Raw genomic sequence first — 27,528 nt, 5'->3', positions numbered from 1 at the left:
ACAGTCCAGTTTCCACGCCCGTATTCTTCCGTAACCCTTTCTCCTATTCCTCCTCCCACAACCTCCTTCCAAGGAGTAGTTTCCTGTAACTAAAGGTAGCACGAGTGCCGTATTGGAAGTATTCCACAGTAGTTTGTTTCAGCGTCCGTGGAGCTCGGCTGTTCCGTTGTCCAAATATGTGCCTAGGGCCTGAGATAAGATGACTGCTGCAGCGAAGAGACTGCCCTCGGCGCTGCCGCCAGTAGTCCAGCATGGCCAGCGGCGCACAGGAAGGCCAGCACGTGCTGAGGGGTCCGCCGCTGACGGAAGTGGAGGTGGCGGGGGTGGAGCTGCCGCTGGCGCCCTACCTCGTCCAGAAGCTGGCCGCCCACGGGGATCGCCTTCTGCAGGTCGGTGCACTGAACACTACACACACTCATATTCTGTATATCCGGCACTTAACAGTGTATGTGTTATAGCAGACTGCTAGGTGCTATCCCGAACCTTCAGAGGTAGCCTAAGCTTCTTCCAAAATGTAAGGGTCCTTACTATGAACCTGGAGGCAGACACCAATCTCCACAATCTCTGTTGATCCATTGTGGATACGGGACAACGGCCGGTCAAACATTACGAGAAGAAATCGTAAAACAACGGAATGTTTCGAGAAGTTATTTTATTTAGGCAACCACTTTCGGCATCTCATTAATGCCATATTCAGGCCCCTAGGTGCTCCATGTATAAAAAATCAGATATATCGATATTTGTATAATTGGAGCCATCAATATCTGGATTTCGTGAATTCGTTTTTGGAGTGTTTTTTCAAAGTAAATACGCCAAAAACGAATTCACAAAATCCAGATATTGATGGTTCCAGTCAAGCAAGCATCGATTTATCTGATTGTCTACACATGGAGTGCATAGGGGCCAGAAGACAGGAATAATGAGATACCGAAATTGGTTGTCTAAAAAAATAACTTCTCAAAACATACGCCTGTTGGCGATTTTCCTTGGTTAACAATCTTCATAACGGTTTAGGTACTGCACTCGAACTCAGGAAGCGGTGCGTTCACATCCCAGTTTGAGTCCTTTGAGCCACACTAGGTGAATGTTCGTATGTTTTCTCCAGTAGGCCGAACTCGATCAGTTCCTTTCCCTGTTTACTTGAATCACTGTTTCTAGCGACCTTTGCCTTTCGCGGGAAAGTGCTCTAGCAACTGAGCTACCCAAGCACGACTCAGGCCCTGTCCTCACAGCTTTAGAGCACTTTCCCGCGAAAGACAAAGATCCCGAGTTCGAGTCTCGGTCCGGCACACCGTTTTAATCTGCCAGGAAGTTTCATGTAAAATATTGCTTAGATGATCAAAACATGAACGAAATGAATTTATTTTCGTACCGTTTACACAAATAAAAACAAAATTATAAACTCAGGGCCGATTTGAGGGGGCGTGGATACGAGTCAGTTATTAAGGGGAAGGAGGAGGGGACGAATCGTCTCACCATTATTCGTTATCGTTCGTCGGGTACTGCTGTCGGCGGCAGGCGCTACGTCGTTAGGGCGCGTCGCCTCGGATCTGTGCGGCGCGAGTCGGCCGCCCTCATCAGCAACCGCGGCGTTGCGTTGGAGCCCAGCTACGATTTCCGTCTTGTCTGACAGTTGTCGGTCGCGTGTCCGATGCTGAACTATCAGGGTGTCGAAAGGCGGACGTTGGCGTTGTGTGGAGGAGCGCCCATGTGCTCTCGCTTCTGCGGTATCTCCACGACTCCCACCCTTCTCGCTTCTCTTCCATCTCTCAGCTCGATTCCTCTTCAAAATATTCTTCCTTCCGCCGCTGTCATTCGCAGACAAAATTTTCAATGCAGCCCAATAGCAAGCCACCGTTTCATAGCCGCGCCTCTCCGCGTGGGTTGGAAATTTCCTATCTGGCCCGGGCTGGCGTGTGCATCTTGAATCGGCATCTTTCTCACGATTTCACATTTCTTTCCTGCATTCCGAAGCTGTTGGGAAAGCAGCTACACAACACTTCTTTATAACCGCTCTCTCTGCGTGAGGCCTAGACAGACTCTTGTTTGGTTCGATAATGGCTCTGAGCTCTATGGCACTTAACTTCTGAGGTCATCAGTCCCCTAGAACTTAGAACTACTTAAACCTAACTAACCTAAGAACATCACACACATCCATGCCCGAGGCAGGATTCGAACCTGCGACCGTAGCGGGCGCGAGGTTCCAGGCCACTCTGGCCGGCCAGACTCATGTTTGGGCTCTATCTTCCACAGTCCGAGATTTATAAGGAATGACGAGAAAAACATCATCTTAAGAAATCTGACATCGTTCACACGCCTCCCTGCGCCAATTCCCCCCAGCTTTTTGTACGCTCTTCCCTGTGCCCATAGGGTGCTGGAATTGTCGACACATTCGTGGCTTCTAAGGCAGGTAGAATGACTGCCACCAGGCCAGAAGAACTCAGATGCTTTCTTGGCCTCACGTCCTAATGGCTACAGGTGTCCATCAGTTCTCGGCACGCTTCTCGTTGTCAGACAGGTCCTTCGCGAGGAGTCCATCCTTGAACGAGGCGAGGGCATCGGCCCGGATTCGCGCTGGTTGCTTGCAGAATGTCTGCAGTGTCCTCTCCTCGGGGGCTCGCCCCAGGGTGCCCACCTCGCGACTCCTCCTCGGCCGCTCTCTGTGAGTTGGCGAAAGTGGTCTTAGTCGGACGTATTACAACATGGAGCACATGAACACTCGGCAAAGGTAACGTTATGGCCAATTAAAAGTTCCTGGCAGTCTAAAAAAATATGCAGGACTGGAAGTCGAACCTGGGAACTTACCTTTGTTGGGCAATGCTCCTACCGACTCCACTATCGAGGCATGTCTTATGAGGCACCCTCGGTGGTTTAATTCCTCAATCTGATTAAATAATTTCTCCGTAATAACCTTTCGACTACCAGCGTATGTTGAGCAAGATCTGCTGGACAACTTCTGCGATGTTTGGAAAGTAAGAGAGAATTATTGACGAAAGCAAGGCAGCAGGTCGATTCATGGTTGTATAGCTCACTCGGTATTTGTATTGCATGCGAAAGGCACGGTTCCAGTTTATATTCCCTGTCCGACTGTACACACTCCACTGGAGAACGAAAGGCTCATTCTGCAATGGATGAGCCATTTCTCAGCAATTTACTTTCCTCCAGGGGTGCAAATTCTGCAGGGAATGTAGGAGAGCTTCAATGATGTTTCTTAAGTAGGGCAGAACTGTCTTATTCATCAAATTCTCTTGGCATCCAACATAAATGTGGCAGGAAGGTAATTCCCTACCACCGAAAGTAGTGGTTGTTAATTGGTTCAAATGGATCTGAGCACTATGGGACTTAACATCTGAGGTCGTCAGTCCCCGAGAACTTAGAACTATTAAGGTAGCTTGCTTACACGCGGCAACTACGAAGTCACGCCACAGACCCAAACAGATTTAGACAAAGTATGGCAGAAATTGTGGCAGTACCGATTAGAAACAATTTGCAATAATTTATTAAAATAAATTATAGATAAACTATCTTGAGTGCGAGGAGGATACATAGCAATGTAGTTAAAGATTCAGTTTTGTTGCTCTATCTGTGGAACACTGGTCTAGTCCTAAATCTACTTATCTAGTAAAACATTCATTTGGGCTCTTCTGGGCATCGCCTGTAGAATCTTGATGCCGTCAACATGCACGAGGTTGATACTGCAGAATTAACAGTTGATACACACTATCTGTGGGCGTCCGCTCATATCCGTGTTTGGATGTCGCATGTCTTTTTCCGAACTGTTCGAATGACGTATCGCAGAGGCATAACAAAGTCCCTGTTGTGTGTGCCCTCTGCGACATCTGATCATAACTACGAGGTCGTGCTGAAAAGTGATGCCTCCGAATGTTTTTGTTATGTTCTGAGTATCGGCTGAGGCACTGTATATTACGCATATTCGGCCGACTATCGCGCTTTGCTGACCCAAGTTGCAATCCTTTGCCGCCAGGGGGGCTGTGAACCAGGGGGCTTTGAACTGGAAAAAAAGTGTGCTATAGTCGAGCTTCTAACCGTCATCCTCCATAAAGTCCGACTAGGTGTCATTCAATTTTCATATGTTCCGTAAACTTAAAGGAGACCTTCGAGGACTTAACTTTGATAGTGATGAAGTGGAGCAAACAGAGGTGAGGTTGTTGCTCATGTCAACGAAGTCAAACAGTCTACAATTACGGTATCAACAAACTGGTCTCTCTTTAGGAAAAATGTGTTCGTCGCCAGGATGACTATGTAGAGAAATAAAAATGTAGACGAAGAATAAAGACGCACAATGTTAAAAGTTTGTTTCATTTAAAAAGCTTTACGAATTTTCACATAAAAATTTTGGAAGCATTACTATTCAGCACGCCTTCGTTTTCTCGCCACTCTGTAGGCTTTCCTTGCCGGTGTGGCGCACTCTATGAGCGCGTGCTGCAGTTGAAAGAGAGGCAGTTGCACATATTTAAAATGCTAAGAAACAGTGTAAATACAGAAACAAGCAGTAATAATTTTCTTTGTTGATAACTAATACCTAATTCATGGCAGTACTAAACTTCTGCATGGTTAGTGCTTGATATTGGCCACTTGTTGTGTAACTAGACCTTGTCTATGGAGCACATGATCTAACATTAAAAATGTTATTACATAAATTGTAGCCGCGCGGAGTGGCCGGGCGGTTTGAGGCGCCATATCACGGAATTGCGATGTCCCTCCCGCCGGAGGTTCGAGTCCTCCCTCGGGCGTGGGTGTGTGTGTTGTTCTTAGTATAAGTTGGTTCAGGTAGTGTTTGAGTCTAGGGACCGATAACCTCAGCAGTTTGGTCCCTTAGGAATTCATACACATTTGAACATAATTGTTTTTATTTTATTTATTTATTTATTGTTCCGTGGGACCACTTAAAAGGAGAAGTCTCCATGGTCATGGAACGAGTCAATTCATGAAATTATAACACGATAGTGGAAACAGATAAAATGAAATATAACTAACATATTCAGGCGACAATTCGTAAGTTTACAGAAAGAAAATCAACAATGTAACACTGGAATTTGCTTAATTTTTCATCTCTTCCAGGAGCTCCTCGACAGAATAGAAGGAGTGAGCCAAGAGGAAACTCTTCAGTTTAGACTTAAAAGTGTTTGTGCTATTGCTAAGATTTTTGAGTTCTTGTGGTGGCTTATTGAAAATGGATGCAGCAGAATACTGCACTCCTTTCTGCACAAGAGTCAAGGAAGTGCATTCCACATGCAGATTGGATTTCTGCCTAGTATTAACTGAGTGAAAGCTGCTAACTATTGGGAATAAGCTAATATTGCTAACACCAAACGACATTAAAGAAAATATATACTGTGAGGGCTATGTCAAAATTCCCAGACTATTGAATAGGGATCGACAAGAGGTTCTCGAACTTACACCACACATACCTCGAACAGCCCGTTTTTGAGCCAAAAATACCCTTTTTGAATCAGAAGAATTACCCCAAAAAATAATACCATATGACATAAGCGTATGAAAATATGCGAAGTAGACTACTTTTCGTGTTGAACTGTCACTTATTTCAGATACTGTTCTAATGGCAAATAAAGCAGCATTTAGTTTCTGAACAAGATCCTGAACATGGGCTTTCCACAACAGCTTACTATCTATCCGAACGCCTAGGAACTTGAACTGATCCGTCTCGCTTATAATATGCCCATTCTGTCTGATCAAAATATCGGTTCTTGTTGAATTGTGAGTTAGAAACTGTAAAAACTGAGTCTTACTGTAATTTAGCATCACATTATTTCACACAAGACATGAACTTATTTCATGAACTACATTATTTGATACTGTTTCAATATAACACCCAAGATCCTTGACTACCAAGCTGGTGTCATCAGCAAACAGAAATATTTTTGAGTCACCTGTAATACTAGAAGGCATGTAATTTATATAAATAAGAAACAGCAGTGGCCACAGCACGGACCCTTGGGGAACGCCCCCACGTAACAGTGCCCCATTGGAACTGAACATAATTACCACTCTCAATATTGCGGAGAATTACCTTCTGCTTTCTGTTCTTAAAGTAAGAGGCGAACCAGTTGTAAGCTACTCCCCTTACTCCATAATGGTCCAACTTCTTCAGTAATATTTTGTGGTCAACACAGTCAAAAGCCTTCGTTAAATCAAAGAAAACACCTAACGTTCGCAAGCTTTTATTTAATCCGTCCAAAACCTCACAGAGAAAAGAGAATATAGCATTTTCAGTTGTTAAGCCATTTCTAAAACCAAACTGTACACATGACAGCAAATTATGTGAATTTAAATGCCCAATAACTTTAGCAAACACCGATGGCATAGAAATAGGTCTATAACTGTCAAAATTATCCCTGTCTCCCTTTTTATAAAGTGGCTTCATTACCGAGTACTTTAATCGGTCAGGAAACCGACCACTCCTAAAGGAAAAGTTACAGATATGGCTAATTACTGGGCTAACATACATAGAAAAATACTTCAGTATTCTGCTAGATACCCCGTCATACCCGTGAGAGTTCTTGGTCTTTAGTGATTAAATTATTAACTTAATATCCCTCTTGTCAGTCTCATGGAGGAGCATTTCAGGTAACAGTCTCGGAACACTTTTTCTACGAGCGCTATATGATTCTCTGTTGGGACTAGGTTTCTTTTTAGTAAACCTGCTATATTCAGAAAGTGATTATTAAATACTGTACATATATGCGACTTGTCAGTAACACGGACATTTCCACTACGCACTGATTATATATCCGTGCGGGAACACTGTCAATTGCTAAGCAGCACCAGTCAGTTTATTACAGAGTAACAAGCCGTAATAATGGTCACTACCTTCAAAGTGAGAACTGTACTCTGACTGACAAGGGAAAGGGAACACTCAGAAGGCGATGATGTAACAAAATGAAGTTTCTATGGTTGAGAGGATATGTGGTGTTATTTCATTGATTACCTAATCGGGTCAAATTTACGAATAATTTGGCTGTTATGAACCCACATATGAGTATGACAATGTGGCACGTTTGGCTGGATCTATGCTCCGATTCGGTTCGAAAGGGACCAATAAAGCCTTTGTATCCTCTTCTGAAGTAAGCTGGCCCACAACCGTTGTAACTATATGAAGATGGTACCTGTTCTTTCAGACATGTCGGAAAGAACAGATACCATCTTCGCGTAGGTAAGGCTTACCGGCCAATGATCTTCTTCATTGCGGATGCACTCACATTCCTCAAACTCTAACGGGAATCGGTAGATTGACTGTTACGGGTAATGAGTATACTGGGCAGGAGAAATACGAACGTAGTGTGTGGACAGTAAGTTGGAAATGTCGGTCTCACGGGGAGCGTGCCAGAGATAAGTCCCTGCAGTCGAACTCTCCTCTGTGTTCTCGGTGGCTCAATCGGACAGAGCGTCTGCCATGTGAGCAGGAGATCCTGGGTTCGAGGCCCGGTCGGCGCACACATTTTCAAGTGTCCCCGTAGATATTTATCAACGCCTGTAAGCAGCTAAGGGTCTGGATTTCATTGTAGTTTCACCGTTGTAACGTGTCCTCGATATCCTGCATACTAGCACTGGCGCAGAGTTGACGTCCGAAAAAGTACAACAGATCTTCTGTTGTGGACAGATGTTGGGATCTTGCTGGTCACTAGGGTACCTGAACATCACGTAGACAGTTAATAGAGAAAAGTGCCGATGAGGGTTAGGGACTGCAGCCGGATGATGCTAACTTCTTGTCACAGTATTTCGGCAGCCAACATGATCAGACTGCAATGCCGAAACCTCATTGAACGTTCAGTACGCCGGGAAAACTTCAAGAATCACCGAAGTGCCATGTGTTGGCGAGCATTGTCCTGTTGGAAAATGGCCTCATGATACTGACGCCTGAGAGGTAACACATGACTCAGAATGTCCGTGATGTACTGTACTGCAGTGCCCTAAGTCACCACCAGTCGCGACCAGAAATCGCACACGATGTCTCCCTACACCGTGTAGCCAGGAGTTCAAATGGCTCTGAGCACTAAGGGACTTATCATCTGAGGTAATCAGTCGCCTAGACTTAGAACTACTTAAACTTAACTAACCAAGGACATCACACACATCCATGCCAAAGGCGTACTGAAGCGCCTAGAACCGCTCGGTGGCCAGGAGTAATACCACTGTGTCTGTCTGAAATCTCTCCCCATGTCACCGCATACTAGTCCATTTTGGTTATCTGGTGTGTGGCAGAACCATGATTACTCACTGAGCATAATGCAGCGCCATTCATCAGCAGTCCATGCCTCCCAGTCAGAGCACGCTCAGACGCAACCGTCTGCGTTGTGGTGTTCATGGCAACCTACAGCCAGTGTAGTAATTCTCTGGTGCAGCTGCTGCTAGTCACCGACCATTGGCGTGGGTGACACAGAATGTTCAGGCAGTCCATTACTTGTTCTCGGACTGGAGGCGCAGATGTGAAGCAGTTACAGTGTTCTTGGTGCACAATACGGAGATGCCATCTTGTGATGTCAGAGGTCGTCTACCAGAACCTTGACTATAAGGTTGCCTGCTCTCATGTCTCCATGCAGTTCACCGTGGGATCATTGTCCTACCCAGAGTCCCCGCAAGTCTGGATACTGCACAATTCGACCACCTGGCCCAATTCACAGTGGGCCGAGGCACCCTTTTAAACTTTCGTCAGATATTGATAAAGCTGTCGTGTAGAGGTACATAGCATCTGTCCTTCATGGTGACCACTCAACAATTGATATTGTTCACACTCCTTATACAGGGTGTTCGGAAATTCCCGTTACAAACTTCTCTTACTTCTAGAGGGGGACTGAGTACATAATATTTTGAGTAGGAACCCATGTCCGGAAAAGTACCGTTTCCGTTCCACGACGGTTTCAGTACAGATGTTTAACTCCCACACTTTTGCTTGAGGAACTGAACACAGTACAATTATTAGGTAACAATTCGAAACGGAACATAACGGAAAATCCATTTACCACTTAAGCACATTCAACATTACCTATTTACATTATTCTAAAACAGAAAAGAACCCAGCATAATGTACGTACAGAACAGTCCTGCGCATTACAACAGCGGCTCCATGTGGCGACCACCGCCGCTGATACAGACATTGCATCTACGAAGCATGTTCTGCTCTCCATCTCACCTGGTGTGTCTTCAATTTCTAGTACAGCGGCAGAACTCGTGCCAGCAGATCTTCCTCTGCCTCTAAAGGAGTCTTTTAAATTAAGCTTTGCATAAACTGTGAGAAATGAGCATTTCGTCATGTTTCCTTCCTCATTGTTGCCAAATAACTGTAATACGCTACGACGAAATCGGCACCTCAGAAATGAGCGAGTTAAACATCTGCATTATAACCGCAATAGAACGGAAAAGTTACATTTCCGGTCATGTGATTCTATTCAAAATAATATGTAGTCACTCACCTCTACAAGTCCTAATTGTTTATAAAGGAAATTCCTGAACTCCCTGTATAGCCTACCAGACCTAGTAACAACACTAGACAAGAATAAGGAACTTGGTTACCGTCTACCTGTCACAGACAACTGCTAGGCTACTGATTTACGTAACAGCTAATGATGCGTACGTGTACGAGGCTAACTGGTGTCCTACCACGTCTTCTTGGTGTTTGTCGGGCATGGACGTGTGTGATGTCTTTAGGTTGGTTAGGTTTAAGTAGTTCTAAGTTCTAGGGGACTGATGACCTCAGATGTTAAGTCCCATAGTGCTCAGAGCCATTTGAACCATTTTTCTTGGTGCATGTGTTTTTTTGAAAGGCACTGTTTCTTGATTTCTTAATAACCGCATCAAAAAAGTTTTGCATCACCCCGGTTCCCAGAGCACCTGAAGATAGACTTTGACTGTGGATATTGTATCACAGACACAGTCGCTTTGACTATTCAGATATGTCACTAAACCCGCCCAAACATGCAAACAACCATGCATGAGCAGCGCCTATTAGACGAAAGGGGGTCGGACAGGCGATCAGTTCCAGTCATTCCACCAGGAAGGACGTACACGGCTCGTGTTATCTGTAGTTCAACCATGCCTAGACAGTCAATACCGCGGTTCGATCGCATCCGCATTGTTACTTTGTGCCGGGAAGGGATCTCCGCAAGGGAAGTGTCCAGGCGTGTTGGAGTGAACCAAAGCGATGTTGTTCGGACATGGAGGAGATACAGAGAACTGTTGATGACATGCCTGTCTCAGGCGGCCCAAGGGCTATTACTGCAGAGGATGACCGCTACCTGCGGATTATGGTTCGGAGGAACCCTGACAGCAACGCCACCATGTTGAATAACGCTTTTCGTGCGGCCATAGGACGTCGTGTTACGACTCAAACTGTGCACAATAGGCTGCATGATATGCAACTTCACTCCTGATGCTCATGGCGAGATCCATCTTTGCATCCACGAAACCATGCAACGCGGTACAGATGGGCCCAGCAACATTCCGCATGGACTGCTCAGGATTGGCATCAAGTTCTCATCACCGATGAGTGTGAGCTTCCAAGAAACTTCAGTTAACGGAAAAAGAACAAAGCCAATTAAACGTGTCACGCAATTGAATTGCCATCTGAAGGAGCCACAAAGTATCACAACTTCGAAAACATGAGGATTTACACGAAGTAAAATTATCATAAAAATTTCCATTATCACTATGGTTGTGGACATAGGTCTGTAAACGATGGCTGTGCGAGAATATAAATCGCTGAGACTACTGTTTCGCTTTTTTTCAATCTTTCCACCTACATTTTGGAAAGTTACTGTCTATATTTGTCATTGTTCCTTTTCTTTATTTTGTTTTTAGTGGATGGTCTTTGATTTTCTCCTTTGTATTAATCAAGATCCGGTGGTTTGTCGATTCTGCTTTTAGATTCAGAAAGAATGGATTTGTTGCTAATAGCAAGTACAGACAGTCCGAGAGTGGTGTCCTTTCCTGAGGAAAGCTAATCAGAACGCAGGTGCTAGCCCCCAAACAAGTAACTGGGTAGTAATCTGGGTTAAACATAGTTTGTAATATTCTGTAATCCGTTCCATTTTCGTGAGTCTTAGTTTCAACGAGACTTTGTTCTCCACTAGAAGTCTAAGAAATTTCGAAATCATTAGAAAGGCGGTGCTTCACAGTAGCGAAGGCGAACAAGTGCTCATAGCCCTTAAGTTACTCATTATAGAGGCCACTTTTACGAGACATTTTTTTCTTGTTTTGGTCCATAGCAACACCTCTGCAAATTTCCTAACCGTCAATCTTATCAAGCACCGGTATATGTATTCCTCTGTGAGAGGTATTAGAACGATTTCCGTTCATAACTTTCGAATCGGCGGTTTCTGGAGCAGGCTCCCTTACCTCAAATTGATACATTTACTTCTTTCCATCATTTTCGAAAGTTTATAGCATCATCGCCGAATTGTCCTGTATACACGGTGAATTATCTAAGATTTTTTCCACAAATATTGCAGAAACTGGAAGTGCTGTGGATGCGCCGTTTTCACAGAATGAATTGGTAGTCAGAAGCTCGTACTGTCAGCCAATGAACATATTGTAATAACAATTAGAAATTGTATTTTTGTGCAAACATACACTGTTTTCAATGGAACAATGCCTACTGACATTAACAAACTAAACGTAGGGTAAATTAGAATGGCCGGCCGCGGTGGTCTCGCGGTTCTAGGCGCGCAGTCCGGAACCGTGCGACTGCTACGGTCGCAGGTTCGAATCCTGCCTCGGGCATGGATGTGTGTGATGTCCTTAGGTTAGTTAGGTTTAAGTAGTTCTAAGTTCTAGGGGACTAATGACCACAGCAGTTGAGTTCCATAGTGCTCAGAGCCATTTGAACCATAAATTAGAATGTCACTGGCGTTTGTGGCTGGATTCAAGTGCGAGTCGCTTACGACGTATCGTATTTTGTAAAGTTCGCACATCGACACTTGTTTGTGACATTCAACCGGCGTAGTTGCAAGGTACGTTGTTCTTATGTTTGCTTTCAGTGTGCTTGTGTGATCTTTGAGTGCATTGCGACTTGCTAATCAGTTAGTGTGTGACAATGCAAGTAGTACGTACTGTGTAGTCTTTGGGATTTACTAATGCAGAAAAAGCCGACATGCCCATGGTGTATGGCGAATGTAGGAAGAATATAGTTCGTTCTTCTACGGTTCATCATCTCAGCAATTATTTATCAATCTCTTCAACCTGTTAAGCAAAAGTAGTAGTATAACACCTGAACAACGTAACAGTAAGAAATAAGTGGCGACAGAATAGGAGGAAATTAACGTTCTCGCTGCTGCTGCAGTTGATCTGCACGAGAAATGGCATGAGTCAGGCAAGACTCCTACGCAGTCTCCGTCGACATAGGTTCCATCCCTATCAAATCTCTCTGCATCAAGAGCTGCATGGAAAAGATGAGAATCGTTTTAACTTTTGTACTTGGACTTTAAGACAGCATACTCCAGACAGATCATGTATCTTGTTTGGTGATGAAGCCATATTTATCAGTCATGACCAAGAAAACCACCGAAATATGCAGTATTGGTCTGTTGGCAATTCCGTTGGCTTCTTGAAGTGGAATGTCAGTGTTTATGGAGTGTAAACGTGTGATGTGGAATTAGCTCATTGGCCCGTTTTCCATAATCGGAACACTGAACGCGAGCAAATATTTCAGCCTCCTACAAGACCATCTTTCACTGATGTTAAACGACATTCCTCTGCAATCTTGGAGGAACTTGTGGTTCCTGCACGATGGCTGTCCAGTCCATAGTGTACGAAGTACTTCAGCATGTCTTCGCCATTTTTTTTCCAAATCATAGGGTTGGACGCAGAGGACCTGCGTCTTGACCACCCTGTTCCCTAGATTAGACGCCTACAAACTTTTTTCTACGAGGAAAGTTAAGGCTTTCTAGAAGGGGACACTAACTACATCCGGGTATATGCAACGACATATTACTGCAGCCTGCTCGTACTTCTCCGCTGATATTCTAGCACGTGTGCAGCAGTCGTTGCATACCAGACTGGAAACGTGTATTGCCACTACCAGTAGTATTTTTGAACATAATCTGTGATGATCAGTTGTCTCGTACTGGTCAGAATGCACATAACTAGTATATACATTTGTGTTGTTGTTTAGTGTGTACTAGATGGGTATTGTACAAGTGCCGGCCGTGGGAACTTTTTAAAGTACAGCGTCTCGCAAACGACTTGTACTAGAATACTGCAACAAACACCACAGACATTCTAATTTACTCAAATTTTGGCTTGTTAATGTCAATAGGCTTCGTTACATTTAAAAAAGTGTATGTTTTTTCAAAGAATACACTTTCTAAGTATTATTACAATCTGTTAATTGAATATTAATACAACCAATAATTCAAGAGCAGTCTTAATCGCATTTATTACTTTTATAATACCGCCAACCGGTTTCAACCCGACGTAGGGGTCATCTTCTGGGCGTTTACACCATTGGTCGACTGCTGGTGGTGTCACTCCTGTCTACATAACGGCAGGAAACTATAGTTATGTAGACAGGAGTGACACCACCAGCAGTCGACCGATGGTGTAAGCGCCCAGAAGATGACCCCTACGTCGGATTGAAACCGATTTGCGGTATTATAACTATAATAAATTCGATTAAGACTGTTCATGACTTATTGATTAATCATACTAATCGCTGCTTCTTCCCACAACCATGTTGTCCAAAAATTAATAAAATCCTCTGAAAACCAATCAATTCTGTGAAAACCGCACATCAATAGCACTTTTTACTTCCGCAACATTTGTGGTGCTAGTTTTAGGTGATTGATCCTGCAAAATACAGTATGAGCCACTAATATGTGAGGGAGAAGGACACATAAACAAAATCTACGAAAATTCCACACGGTGCTCAGCGCAGCTAGAAGGGAAACTGGTTCTTAGATTGTCCTGCACCACTCTGTTTCCCTCACCACAGGCGCTGACCGCGCGGAATGCCTGCGCAGCTTAAGGAACCACGTCACGGGTTGCGCGGCCCCTCCCACCGGAGGTTGGAGTCTTCCCTCGTTCACGGGTGTATGTGTTGTTCTTAGCATAAGATAGTTTAAGTAGTGTGTAAGTCTAGGGACCGATGACCTCAGCAGTTTGGTCCCTTAGGAATTCACACACATTTGAACATTGGCGCTGCTCTCGCTTCAGTTTTCAGATAAAATTATGTTCACTTCTGCTCTGGCTGGCAGATGAAGCTTTGTGTTATTGTGGCGCAGGTGGTGACGGGCCAGGAGTTGCGGGCGGAGTGGGTGCTGCGGCAGGCGGCGGCGGAGCTGTCGGCGCTGCAGAGGGCGGTGCCCAGCCTGCGGGAGGGCGACACCGTGGCCGTCTGCTGCAGGAAGTCAGTGCTCTTCCTGCCCGCCGTGGTGGCCACACTCTGCTCTGGAGCCGTCTGCGCCGTCGTCAACGCCGACCTTCCTCTCGGTGCGCACCACACCTCCACTGTTTTTATCCGCCAACTCTCTTACACGTCTGTTACATGCTACAGAAATAGCAAAGTAATCTTCGTCACTCGTCATTTGTTTTGTGGTGTGCTGCTGCTGGTAAGCTTTTCGAGGTATAAGGTCGTGGTCCACGAATCTCTTCTGTTCATAATGTTTCATCCAGAGTTGCGCTGGCCATTTTCAGAGGTGTTGCTCCTTCGTTTAGTCTTGCCGACTCATAGGTCGGACGTCTGAGAGCGACGTATATACTGTAGAAAAAAAGACGTGGCCGGAGTTGCACTTGGTAAGCAGAGATGATCCTTGTCAAAGATAAAATTTAACTGCCGATTGTCTTCTTGTCAAAGATAAAAAAGTTTTATCCATTCTGCAGAGATGATGTACATATGATAAAATTTACCTGTCGATTGTCTTCCTGTCAAAGATTAAAAATCTTTTATCGATTCTGCAGAGATGCTGTACATATATCGCTATATTTTATGGTCTGTTCTTTCCTATTAAACTCAGCGACATATGGACAGTAGCTCTACAGAATCACTAAACAGCTTTGTGTTTGATAAGATACCCGTGGTCTAGGGTTGCCGGCACGGTAGCTCAGCGTGTTCGGTCAGAGAGTCAGTTGCCCTCTGTAATAAAAAAAACCTGAGTGGATTGAACAACCACTGAACTTGAATAGGATGTCTTGCGACGTCCGCAATGACCAAACACATCGATCAATAAGAAAAAAATTAAAAAAATGGGGTAGCGTCTTTGATTCATAATCAAAACGTCTTCGGTCCCGGGTTCGATCCCCGCCACTGCCTAAATTTTGATAAATAATCAGCATTGGCGGCCGAAGACTTCCGGCATAAGAAGTCAGCCTCATTCTGCCAACGGCCTTGTCAAAGAGGGTGGAGGAGCGGATAGAGGTTCAGGGCACTCTCTTGTCCTAGGGGTGGGAAATTGCCCATAAGGTGGAAGAATCAGCAATGATCAACGACATGAGGATGCAGAAGGCAATGGAAACCACTGCATTAAAGACACGTAACGTGTATCCACAGGACATGTGGCCTGTAGTTGAAGAAGTGTCATGATGATCTCTCCATTGGCAAAAGATTCCGGAATAGTCCCCCATTCGGATCTCCGGGAGGGGACTGCCAAGGGGGAGGTTACCATGAGAAAAAGATTGAATAATCAACGAAAGGATAATGTTCTACGAGTCGGGGCGTGGAATGTCAGAAGCTTGAACGTGGTAGGAAAACTAGAAAATCTGAAAATGGAAATGCAAACGCTCAGTCTAGATATAGTAGGGGTCAGTGAAGTGAAGTGGAAGGAAGACAAGGATTTCTGGTCAGATGGGTATCGGGTAATATCAACAGGAGCAGAAAATAGTATAACAGGTGTAGGATTCGTAATGAATAGGAAGGTAGGGCAGAGGGTCTGTTACTGTGAACAGTTCAGTGACCGGGTTGTTCTAATCAGAATCGACAGCAGACCAACACCGACAACGATAGTTCAGATATGCATGCCGACGTCGCAAGCTGAAGATGAACAGATAGAGAAAGTGTATGAGGATATTGAAGGGGTAATGCAGTATGTAAAGGGGAACGAAAATCTAATAGCCATGGGCGACTGGAATGCAGTTGTAGGGGAAGGAGTAGAAGAAAAGGTTACAGGAGAATATGGGCTTGGGACAAGGAACTAAAGAGGAGAAAGACTAATTGAGTTCTGTAACAAGTTTCAGTTAGTAAAAGCGAATACCCTGTTCAAGAATCACAAGAGGTGGAAGTATACTTGGAAAAGGCCGGAAGATACGGGAAGATTTCAATTAGATTAAATCATGGTCAGGCAGAGATTCCGAAATCAGATACTGGATTGTAAGGCGTACCCAGGAGCAGACATAGACTCAGATCACAATATAGTAGTGATGAAGAGTAGGCTGAAGTTCAAGACATTAGTCAGGAAGATTCAATACGCTAAGAAGTGGGATACGAAAGTTCTAAGGAATGACGAGATACGTTTGAAATTCTCTAACGCTATACATACACCAATAAGGAATAGCGCAGAAGGCAACACAGTTGAAGAGGAATGGACGTCTCTAAAAAGGGCCATACAGAAGTTGGGAAGGAAAACATAGGTACAAAGAAGGTAGCTGCGAAGAAACCATGGGTAACAGAAGAAATACTTCAGTTGATTGATGAAAGGAGGAAGTACAAACATGTTCCGGGAAAATCAGGAATACAGAAATACAAGTCGCTTAGGAATGAAATAAATAGGAAGTGCAGGGAAGCTAAGACGAAATGGCTGCAGGAAAAATGTGAAGACATCGAAAAAGATATGATTGTCGGAAGGACAGACTCAGCACACAGGAAAGTCAAAACAACCTTTGGTGACATTAAAAGCAACGGTGGTAACATTAAGAGTGCAACGGGAATTCCACTGTTAAATGCAGAGGAGAGAGCAGATAGGTGGAAAGAATACATTGAAAGCCTCTATGAGGGTGAAGATTTGTCTGATGTGATAGAAGAGGAAACAGGAGTCGATTTACAAGAGATAGGGGATGCAGTATTAGAATCGGAATTTAAAAGAGCTTTGGAGGACTTACGGTCAAATAAGGCAGAAGGGATAGATAACATTCCATCAGAATTTCTAAAATCATTAGGGGAAGTGGCAACAAAACGACTATTCACGTTGGTGTGTAGAATATATGAGTCTGGCGACATACCATCTGACTTTTGGAAAAGCATCATCCACACAATTCCGAAGACGTATAGTGAAACTTGCACTGTGGGAAAACCGGAACAGAAGAGAATCGAAGCATTTGAGATGTGGTGCTATAGACGAATGTTGAAAATTAGGTGGACTGATAAGGTAATGAATGAGGAGGTTCTACGGAGAATCGGAGAGGAATGGAATATGTGGAAAACACTGATAAGGAGAAGGGACAGGATGATAGGACATCTGCTAAGACATGAGGGAATTACTTCCGTGGTACTAGAGGGAGCTGTAGAGGGCAAAAACTGTAGAGGAAGACAGAGATTGGAATACGCAGAACAGTTTCGTGGACCACGACCTTAAACCCCAAAAGGTTTACCACCAGCAATGTCATCCGGGCGTGAAAGGCTTCACTGTAGTACACTGCCTAGGAAAGAAAGTGAAGCACTTATAAGACATGAGTGAATGCCAGTATAACTTCAACAGGTATGTGAAAGATTCAGAGTTGCAGGTCTCTGTGACAGAACGGGCATGAGAGCGAATTACTGTCCTTTGTGTTTACTGCTGTTAACAGCCGTGCATAAGGGTCATGAAAAGCGTCAGATACTGGAGATCAGTGTGAAGTAAACGGAGAGGCCACATATTGGTGTTAGATATCATAGTCAGCATCTGTCGCATTTTGAAAGTGGGCTTATTGTCGGTTCTCCAGTTCCCCAACTGGTCGAATCGTGCAATAGTCAGATTTTTCGGGCATTCATATGTGTGTCTTGGCGTTGGAATGGATGGGAATATGATGTAGGTGACTGCCGAGGGCGAGCTTACCATGAGAAAAAGATTGAATAATCAACGAAACAATAACATTTTACGAGTCGGGGCGTGGAATGTCATAAGCTTGAATTTGGTAGAGAAACTAGAAAATCGGAAACGGGAAATGCAAAGACGCAATCTAGATATAGCAGGGGTCAATGAAGTGAAGTGGAAACAAGACAAGGATTTCTGGTTAGATGAGTATAGGGTAATATTAACAGCAGCAGAAAATGGTATAACGGGAGTAGGATTCGTCATGAATTGGAAGGTAGGGCAGAGACTGTGTTACTGTGAACAGTTCAGTGATAGGGTTATTCTTTCCAGAATCAACAGCAAACCAACACCGACAACGATAGTTCAGGTATACAAGCCGACGTCGCAAGCTGAAGATGAAGAAATAGAGAAAGTGTATGAGGATATTGAAAGGGTAATACAATATGTAAAGAGAGATGAAAATGTAATAGTCATGGAGGACTGCAATGCAGTTGTAGGGGAAGGAGTAGAAGAAAAGGTTACAGGAGAATATGGGCTTGGGACAAGGAATGAGAGAGGAGAAAGATTAATTGAGTTTTGTAATAAACCTCAGAAACAGCGAATACACTGTTCAGGAATCAGAAGAGGAGGAGGTATACTTGGAAAACGCCAGTTGATAGGGGAAGATTTCAGTTAGATTACATCATGGTCAGACAGAGATTTCGAAAGCGGATGTTGGATTGTAAGACGTACCCAGGAGCAGATATGACTCAGATCACAACATAATAGTGATGAAGAGTAAGCTGAAGACGTTAGTCAGGAAGAATCAATACGCAAAGAAGTGAGATATGGAAGTGTTAAGGAATGATGAGATACGCTTGAAGTTATCTAAGGCCTTAGATTCAGCAATAAGGAATAGCTCAGTAGACAGTACTGTTGAAGAGGAATGGACAACCCTAAAAAGGGTGAAAACACAAGTGGGGAAGGAAAACATAGGTACAAAGAAGGTAACTGCAAAGAAACCATGGATAACAGAAGGAATACCTCAATTGAACGATCGAAGGAGGAAGTAAACAACGTTCCGGGAGGCTCAGGAATACAGAAATACAAGTCGCTGAGGGGTGAAATAAACAGGAAGCGCAGGGAAGCTAAGACGAAATGGCTGCATGAAAAATGTGAAGAAATCGAAAGAGAAGGGACTGTCGGTAGCACTGACTCAGCATACAGGAAAGTCAAAACAACCCTCGATGACATTAAAAGCAAGTGTGATAACATTCATAGTGCAATGGGAATTCCACTGTTAAATGCAGACGAGAGCGCGGATGAGCGGAAAGAATACATTGAAAGCCTCTATGAGGGGAAGATTTGTCAGATGTGATAGAAAAAGAAACAGAAGTCGATTTGGTAAAGATAGGGGCCCAGTATTAGAATCAGAATTTAAAAGAGCTTTGGAGGACTTAAGGTCAAATCAGGCAGAAGGGATAGATACCATTCATTCAGAATTTCTAAAATTATTGGGGGAAGTGGAACAAAATGACTATTCACGTTGGTGTGTAGGATGTATGAGTCTGGCGACATACTGTCTAACTTCCGGAAAAACATCATCCACACAATTCCGAAGATGGCAAGAGCTGAAAAGTGCGAGAATTTCCGCACAATCAGCTTAACAGTTCATGCATCCAAGTTGCTTAGAAGAATAACATACAGAAGAATGAAAAAGAAAATTGATGATGTGCTAGATGACGAGCAGTTTGGCTTTAGGAAAGGTAAAGGCACGACAGAGGCATATGTGACGTCTCGTTAATGATGGAAGCAAGACCATAGAAAAATCAAGACGCATTCATACGATTTTTCGACCTGCAGGAAGCGTGTGAGAAAAATAGGGCTAAGCTATGTGAAGAGACGAGTCATATACAATATGTACAACAGGCAGGAGGGAAATACAAGACTGGACGACCAAGAAAGAAGTGCTCGTATTAATTAAGGGTATAAGACAAGGTTGTAGTCTTTCGCCCCTACTGTTCAATCTGTACATCGAGGAAATAAAAGAAATAAAAGAAAGGTTCGGGAGTGGACTGAAAATTCAAGGTGAAAGGATGATACAATTCGCTGATGATATTGCTATCCTGAGTGAAAGTGAAGAATAATTACATGATCTGCTGAATGGAATGAACAGTCTAATGAGAATGGATTGAGAGTAAATCTAAGACAGACGAAGGTACTGAGAAGTGGTAGAAATGAGAACAGCGAGATCAGGATTGATGTTCACGAAGTAGATGAAGTTAAGGAGTTCTGCTACCTACGCGGTAAAATAACGATTGACGGACGGAGCAAGGAGGACATCAAAAGCTGACTAGCAATGGATAAAATGGCATTCCTGGCCAAAAGATGTCTACTAGTAGCAAATATCGGCCTTACTTCGAGGAAAAAAGTTCTGAGAATATACGTCTGGAGTACAGCATTGTATGATAATCAAACATGGACTGTGGGAAAACCGGAACAGAAGAGAATCGATGCTTTTGAGATGTGATGGTACCGACTAATGTTGAAAATTAGGTGGACTGATAAGGTAAGGTTCAAGTGGCTCTAAGCACTATGGGACTTAACTTCTGAGGTCATCAGTTCCCTATAACTTAGAACTACTTAAACCTAACTAACCTAAGGACATCACACACATCCATGCCCGAGGCAGTTCCAGACTGTAGCGCCTAGAACCGCTCGGCCACACCGGCCGGCTGATAAGGAGAGAGTAGAAGATGATAGGACATCTGTTAAGACATGAGGGAATGACTTCCATGGTACTAGAGGGAACTGTATAAGGCAAAAGCTGTAGAGGAAGACAGACATTGTAATACACCCAGCAAATAATAGAGGATGCAGGTTTCAAGTGCTAGTCTGCGATGAAGAGTTTAGCACAGGAGAGGAATTCGTGGCGGGCCGCATGAACCAACGAGCATGGTTCCATCTATCTGGTTACATCAACACAGACAGCAAATACTGGGCTGTAGAAAATCCCATACCATCGGCGAAACACCAGTGCATGATGAAACAGTTGGAGCTTGGAGCGCAGTGTCAGCTTCTTTCCAAAGTTCCCCTGCCTTCCAACGACAAGTAATGGACTTCCTGCAACAACCTGTGTCATTTCGCACTATTGTTCGAAGACTAGCTGCGCAGGGGTGTTAACTGTCCCATGCGTAGCCTTTCCTTAACACTACAACGCGATCTCCTGCGTTTGGAGTGTTGCCCTGACCGGGAAGTACGGACCGCTAGAGAATAATGTCGCTAACAGTTCAGCGATGAATCGCGGTTATGCGCTGTCCCGGATGACGATGGCTGGCGACTAGAGGAAAGGTCCCATACCGCCAGTAATTTGAAGAGGAGCAGAAGTGTTACTCGTGGTTGGGTAACCATCGTTCATGGCTTCAGATCGCAGCTGACATTGAGGCAAGTCTGTCGGCACAATCACAGACATCCTGCATCCTCATGTGTTACCTCTCGTTTGACAGCATCGTAGTGCCGTTTTTTAACTGAACAATAGTCATCTACACATGGCAAGTGTCTCTATGAACTCTCTGAGTGAAGTTGAGGTACTTTTGTGGCCAGCAAGGTCTTCATATCTGTCTCTGACACTATGTGTGCGGGGCAAGTGCAGAGGTCAATTCCGTCCCATGGCCAACATTGAGGATATCAGGGACGGCTAACAACAGCTTACCTCGCGAAGGGACACAGCAGTTATTTGACTCCCCATGAATCCCGCCACAGGGGACCAAAGGACGTACTTACAAGTGGGTTCAATTCCATGTTATTTGCAAATTTTGCTCGATTTTGTAAAGATTACGCACGCTCTCAGCCCGTGATGTTTCATTTTGGTTCCTCTTCTACCACTGGGTGCTTAACTTTTTTTGTTAGGAAGTGTATATGGGAATGGTTTACTGCGGAGGGCTAGTATTTGCATTCGCAAATGTCGCCCCCCCCCCCCCTTCCCTCGCGTTTGCCAGGGCGGTATTCTACGAATATGAGTAGACTTAATTCGTTAAGCCACCGGCGACTCACACACTCAGAAAGACGTATTTCTGGCGGACACTGAGTTTCCATAGATCGCTCTTGAATACATTCGCATCAGCAATGGCGGCCGAGGAATTCAGCCGTACGAACTCACCCCCGTTATGCCAACGATCTCGTCAAAGGGGGCAGAGGAGCGAACTCAGGTTAAGGCACTCTTGCCCTTGGTGTGAGGAGCTGCCTTTAAAAGGCAGAATAATCAGCAGTGATCAACGGCATAAGGTTACAGAAGGCAATTGAAACAAATGCATTAAATATACACAATGAGTATCCACAAGACATGTGGCCTATAACTGAAAAAGTGTCGTGATGATCTCTCCATTGGGAAAAGATTCCAGACTAGTACCCCCGTTCTGATCTATTGCAGGGGACTGCTAAGAGAGAGGTGACATTATAAAAGTCGGGGCATGGAATGTCAAAAGTTTAAACGTGGTAGGAAAGCTAGAAAATCTGAGAAAGGAAAGAGGCTCAGTTTAGTTATAGTAGTATATGAATTGAAATAGAAAGAAGACAATGATTTCAGATCAGACGAGTATAGGGTAATATCAGAAACAGCAGAAAATTGTATAACGGGAGAAGGATTCGTTATGAGTAGGAATGTAGGGAAGAGATAGTGGGTTATTGTGAAAAGATCAGTGATAGGGTTATTCTCATCAGAACTGACAGCAAACCAACACCGACAACAATAGTTCAAGTCTACATGCCGATGTCTCAAGCAGAGGACAAAGAGAGAAGTAAAGTACATGAAGATATCGAGCGGATAGTTCAGTACGTAAAGGGAGACGAAAATCTAATAATCATGGGGGATTGGAACTCGGTTATAGGAAAGGGAGTAGACTACAGGGTTACAGGAGAATATGGGCTCGGTAGTCGGAACGAGAGAGGAGAAAGACTGAATTCTGTAATAAATTTCAGCTAGTAATAACGAATACTCTGTTCAAACATCACCTTAGGATGAGGTATACTTGGGAAGGGCCGGGACATACGGGGAGATCACAGACTACATCATGGTCAGGCAGAGATCCCGAAATCAGATACTGGATAAGTTCTCTGAGGCTCTAGATACTGAATAATTCAGTAGACAGTTCAGCTGGGGTGCGATGGACATATTTAAAAAGGTCGATCACAGAAGTCGGGAAGAAAAACGTAAGTACTAAGAAAAATATAGAAGTATTAGTAAGGAACGAAATAAATAGGAAGAGCAGGGAAGCTAAGACGAAATGGCTGCATGAAAAATGTGAAGAAATAGACAATAGAAATGATTCTCGGAAGGACCTACTCAGCATATAGGGAAGACAAAACAGTCTTCGGTAAAATTAAAAGCAAGGCCGCTAGTACTAAGAGCGCTATGGAAATTCCACTGTTAAATGAAGAGGAGAGAACGTATAGGTGGAAATTATACATTGAAGACCTCTATTGGGGGGAGCAGGAGGGGGGAGAGGACTTGTCTGATAACGTGATAGAAGAGGAATTTGAAAGAGAATCGGGTAAGGTGGAAGGGATAGATAACATTCCTCCGCAATTCCTAGAATCAGTGGAGCAAGTTGCCACAAAACGAGTATTCACGTTGGTGTATAGAATGTATGAAACGGACGATATACTGTCAGAGTTCCGAAAAAACATCATACAATTACAAAGAAAACAAGGGCAGATAAGTGCGAAAAGTATTTTAACATCAGCTTAACATCTCATGCATCAAAGATGCTGACAAGAAAAATGTACAGAAGAAGGGAAAATTGAGGATGTGTTAGATGTCGATCACTTTGGCTTTCGGAAAGATAAAGGCACCAGATAAGCAGTTCTGACGTTGCGGTTGATAATGGAAGCAAGACTGAAGAAAAATCAAGATACGTTCATAGAGTTCGTCGTCGTGTAAAAAGAATTCGACAATGTAAAATGGTGCAAGATGTTCGAAATTTTGAGAAAAATAGCGATATCCTATTGGCTATGTACAAAAAACGAGAGGAAGATTAAGACTGGTGGACCAAATACGAAGTACTCGGTGTAAGACACGGATGCAGATTTTTGCCTCTTCTGTTCTAAATACACTGCGAAAAAGCAATGACGGAAATAAAAGAAAGGTTCATGAAAGGGATTAAAATTCATGGTGAAACGATATCAACGATAAGATTGGCAATGAAGACTGACTGCGTAACAACTTAGTTACCACTTCTTTCACTTGAAAAAAGCCCAAAAAGTGTTTGAAGAGCCGTAATTCATGTTAATCAGTTGGTGGCCGGCAAATAAGCAGGATCAGTTCGGTGATCAGAACGCATTTTCCTAATGTAATTCGACTGTGTATTGTCTCACAATCTTATGATAAAATAATATGTCAGTACACAACCAACACACGATTTCATCTGACTGTAGGATTGAAATCATAGCTAAGCAGAAAAGAATATATCATTGCAGGCCCGAAAGAGTGTAAACATTGCTATCGTAGCTACAAGAGTTATAAGATTTCTTGAGTTTGAATAAAGACAAATGCTGTTATTCGTATTTGTTCCTTCGTTGTTTAATTGAGTATATTGTACACCAGAGCGTAGCCTCAATGGCAACACTAGCTTTTTTCTTGTAATTTCCTTTAGTGTCATAAAGTTGGACTGTTCTTCACAGGTATCCTGAAGATGTTCCAAATTATGTCCTTTCAGTTGAGTAATAACTTGATTTGGTATCCAGCTAAGAACAGCTTTGTAATGACCCTTCGCATTGCGAATAATGTAGGGATAGAACCATGACTAATGTTCAGTTTATCAACAATTTTAAGGTTTTTTTTCAGTCAGTTCAATAATGTCTTGAAATAACAGAGCTTTTTGTGATGCAGGCAGCCAGTGAAATGGCGAACTTTTCAAGTTTCTGTGCCACTAATATATCTGCTGAACCAACTATAAAACTTTGAATTCCTTCTCTAACGAGTACATGCCAGTTTTTTACCATAGTACTTCAAAAATATGATACCGCCTGATGCTCGTCTCTGGCACTTGTTTCTCTAAATTCGATTATGATGGACGGCAGGACGGTCCATTCGGAAATGTCATCGTCTGTTTCCTACTGATCTTTCCCATTCTGGAATCGTGCCCTCAATAACGAGGCATTACACCGTAATATTCGTCTCTCGTTCCCTTAAAGTTAATGAACTTAAAGGTCTGTAGTATCCCTAACTTAATGGTGTTCATATAGCTTACTTGAACGAACAGCAAAACTTCAACCTCCAATGTTTTTCTTAACTGAGTGTTGAAAGGCGACAATACGCAAGTAGCATGCTACAAGTTGGGACTGTGGAGTAGACCAGAAGCGTGTTCGGATAGCTGAATCGGTTAAGGCGACCACTCGTGTATAACGGGACATCCGGGTTGGCGTCCCGGCTAAAATAGTCCCCAAGAACTTAGAGCTACTTAAACCTAAATAAGCTAAGGACGTCGCACACATCCATGCCCGAGGCTGGATTCTAACCTGCGACTGTAGGGGTAGCGCGGTTCCAGACAGAAGCTCCTAGAACCGCTCGGCCACATCGGCTGCTGAACTCATTTCAGTGCCTGATCGTGGCAGTTGTCAGAATTTCTATTTCATTTCATCATGATCGTACATATTTGTGATGTAAACGGCAAATTCGTTTTCTTTTTGTGGCAGAGAGCCTTCGCAGAGCGCTACAGGAGCTGAGGCCAGCAGCAGTGATGTGCGAACGTCCGACAGCCGAGACCGCTTCCGCCGCCAGGCCGCCTGGGTGCCCCCTCCAGGTGCTGGGGGCTGCCGAGGCAGTGCCGGACTCTCAACAAGTGCTGCTGAGCAGTGCCCAGGCGCTGCAGGGAGACAATCTGAGGCCCGCCATCGCGCTCCTCACGTCTGGTACCACGGGACAGCCCAAGGTCATTCGGATACCTCACCGCAGTATAGCTCTAATGGTGCACCTACTCACGTAAGGCTATTAACCACACATATTTCAAACTTTGGTAGTTGATAATCCTCCCAACAAACTAAACATGCTGTGCTCTGAATGCTACACTACTCATAACAGTCGTAGGATTAAGAAATACACAACTGGCTATTAAAATTGCTACACCAAGAAGAAATGAAGATGATAAACGGGTATTCATTGGACAAATATATTATGCTAGAACTGACATGTGATTACATTTTCACGCAATTTGGGTGCATAGATCCTGAGAAATCACTACCCAGAACAACCACCTCTGGCCGTAATAACGGCCTTGATAAGCCTGGGCATTGAGTCAAACAGAGCTTGGATGGCGTGTACAGGTACAGCTGCCCATGCAGCTTCTAAACGATACCACAGTTCATCAAGAGTAGTGACTGGCGTATTGTGACGTGCCAGTTGCTCGGCAACCATTGACCAGACGTTTTCAGTCGGTGAGAGATCTGGAAAATGTGCTGGCCGGGGCAGCAGTCGAACATTTTCTGTATCTAGAAAGTCCCGTACAGGACCTGCAACATGCGGTCGTGCATTATCCTGCTGAAATGTAGGGTTTCTCAGGGATCGAATGAAGGGTGGAGCCACGGGTCGTAACACGTCTGAAATGCAACGTCCATTGTTCAAAGTGACGTCAATGCGAACGAGAGGTGACCGAGACGTGTAACCAATGGCACCCCATACCATCACGCCGAGTGATACGCCAGTATGGCGATGACGAATACACGATTCCAATGTGCGATCACTGCGATGTCGTCAACCATAAATGTTGCTGTAAACAGAAACTGGATTCATCCGAAAAAATGGTGTTTACCATTCGTGCACCCAGGTTCGTGGTTGTGTACACCATCTCAGGCCCTCCTGTCTGATGCAGCGTCAAGGGTAACCGCCGCCATGGTCTCCGAGCTGATAGTCCTTGCTGCTGAAAACGACGTAGAACTGTTCGTGTAGATGGTTGTTGTCTTGCAAACGTCCCCATCTGTTGACTCAGGGATCGAGACGTGGCAGCACGATCCGTTACAGCCATGCACATAAGATGCCTGTCATCTCGACGAGGCCGTTGGGATCCAGCACGGCGTTCCGTATTACTCTCCTGAACCCACCGATTCCATATTCTGCTAACAGTCATTGGATCTCGACCTTCGCGAGCAGCAATCTCGCGATACGATAAACCGCACTCGCGATAGGCTACAATCCGACCTTTATCAAAGTCGGAAACGTGATGGTACGCATTTCTCCTCCTTACACGAGGCATCACAACAACGTTTCACCAGGAAACACCGGTCAACTGCTGTTTGCGTATGAGAAATCGATTGGTAAGTTTCCTCATGTCAGTACGTTGTAGGTGTCGCCACCGGCGCCAACCTTGCGTGAATGCTCTGAAAAGCTAATCGTTTGCATATCACAGCATCTCCTTCCTGATGGTTAAATTTCGCGTCTGTAGCACGTCATCTTCGTGGTGCAGCAATTTTAATGGCCAGTAGTGTATGTCACACATCATGTAATGATAACCTTTTAAATAATTCTGCTATTATGATACCAAGAAATACAAAGTGCACATAAAATTTTTGGTAAACCATACCC

At 44.1% G+C, this 27,528-nt stretch overlaps 1 protein-coding gene across 1 annotated transcript in view; it reads left to right on the top strand.

The window, feature by feature from the left end:
• The first annotated feature begins 217 nt into the window (after window positions 1–217).
• Window positions 218–27,528, top strand: part of LOC126281647 (luciferin 4-monooxygenase-like) — a 99,871-nt gene continuing 72,560 nt past the window's right edge. Inside the window, exons 1-3 of the mRNA XM_049980784.1 lie at window positions 218–389; window positions 14,256–14,463; window positions 25,647–25,932. Coding sequence (XP_049836741.1) covers window positions 252–389; window positions 14,256–14,463; window positions 25,647–25,932 — 632 coding nt within the window. The 5' untranslated portion in view covers window positions 218–251. The remainder of the gene's footprint in view (window positions 390–14,255; window positions 14,464–25,646; window positions 25,933–27,528) is intronic.

This window comes from Schistocerca gregaria, chromosome 7, assembly GCF_023897955.1.
Source record: "Schistocerca gregaria isolate iqSchGreg1 chromosome 7, iqSchGreg1.2, whole genome shotgun sequence".
In the NCBI taxonomy this organism is placed as follows: domain Eukaryota; kingdom Metazoa; phylum Arthropoda; class Insecta; order Orthoptera; family Acrididae; genus Schistocerca; species Schistocerca gregaria.
Note: the sequence above shows the minus strand (reverse complement) of the source record. Positions and strands in the feature narration are given on the sequence as shown.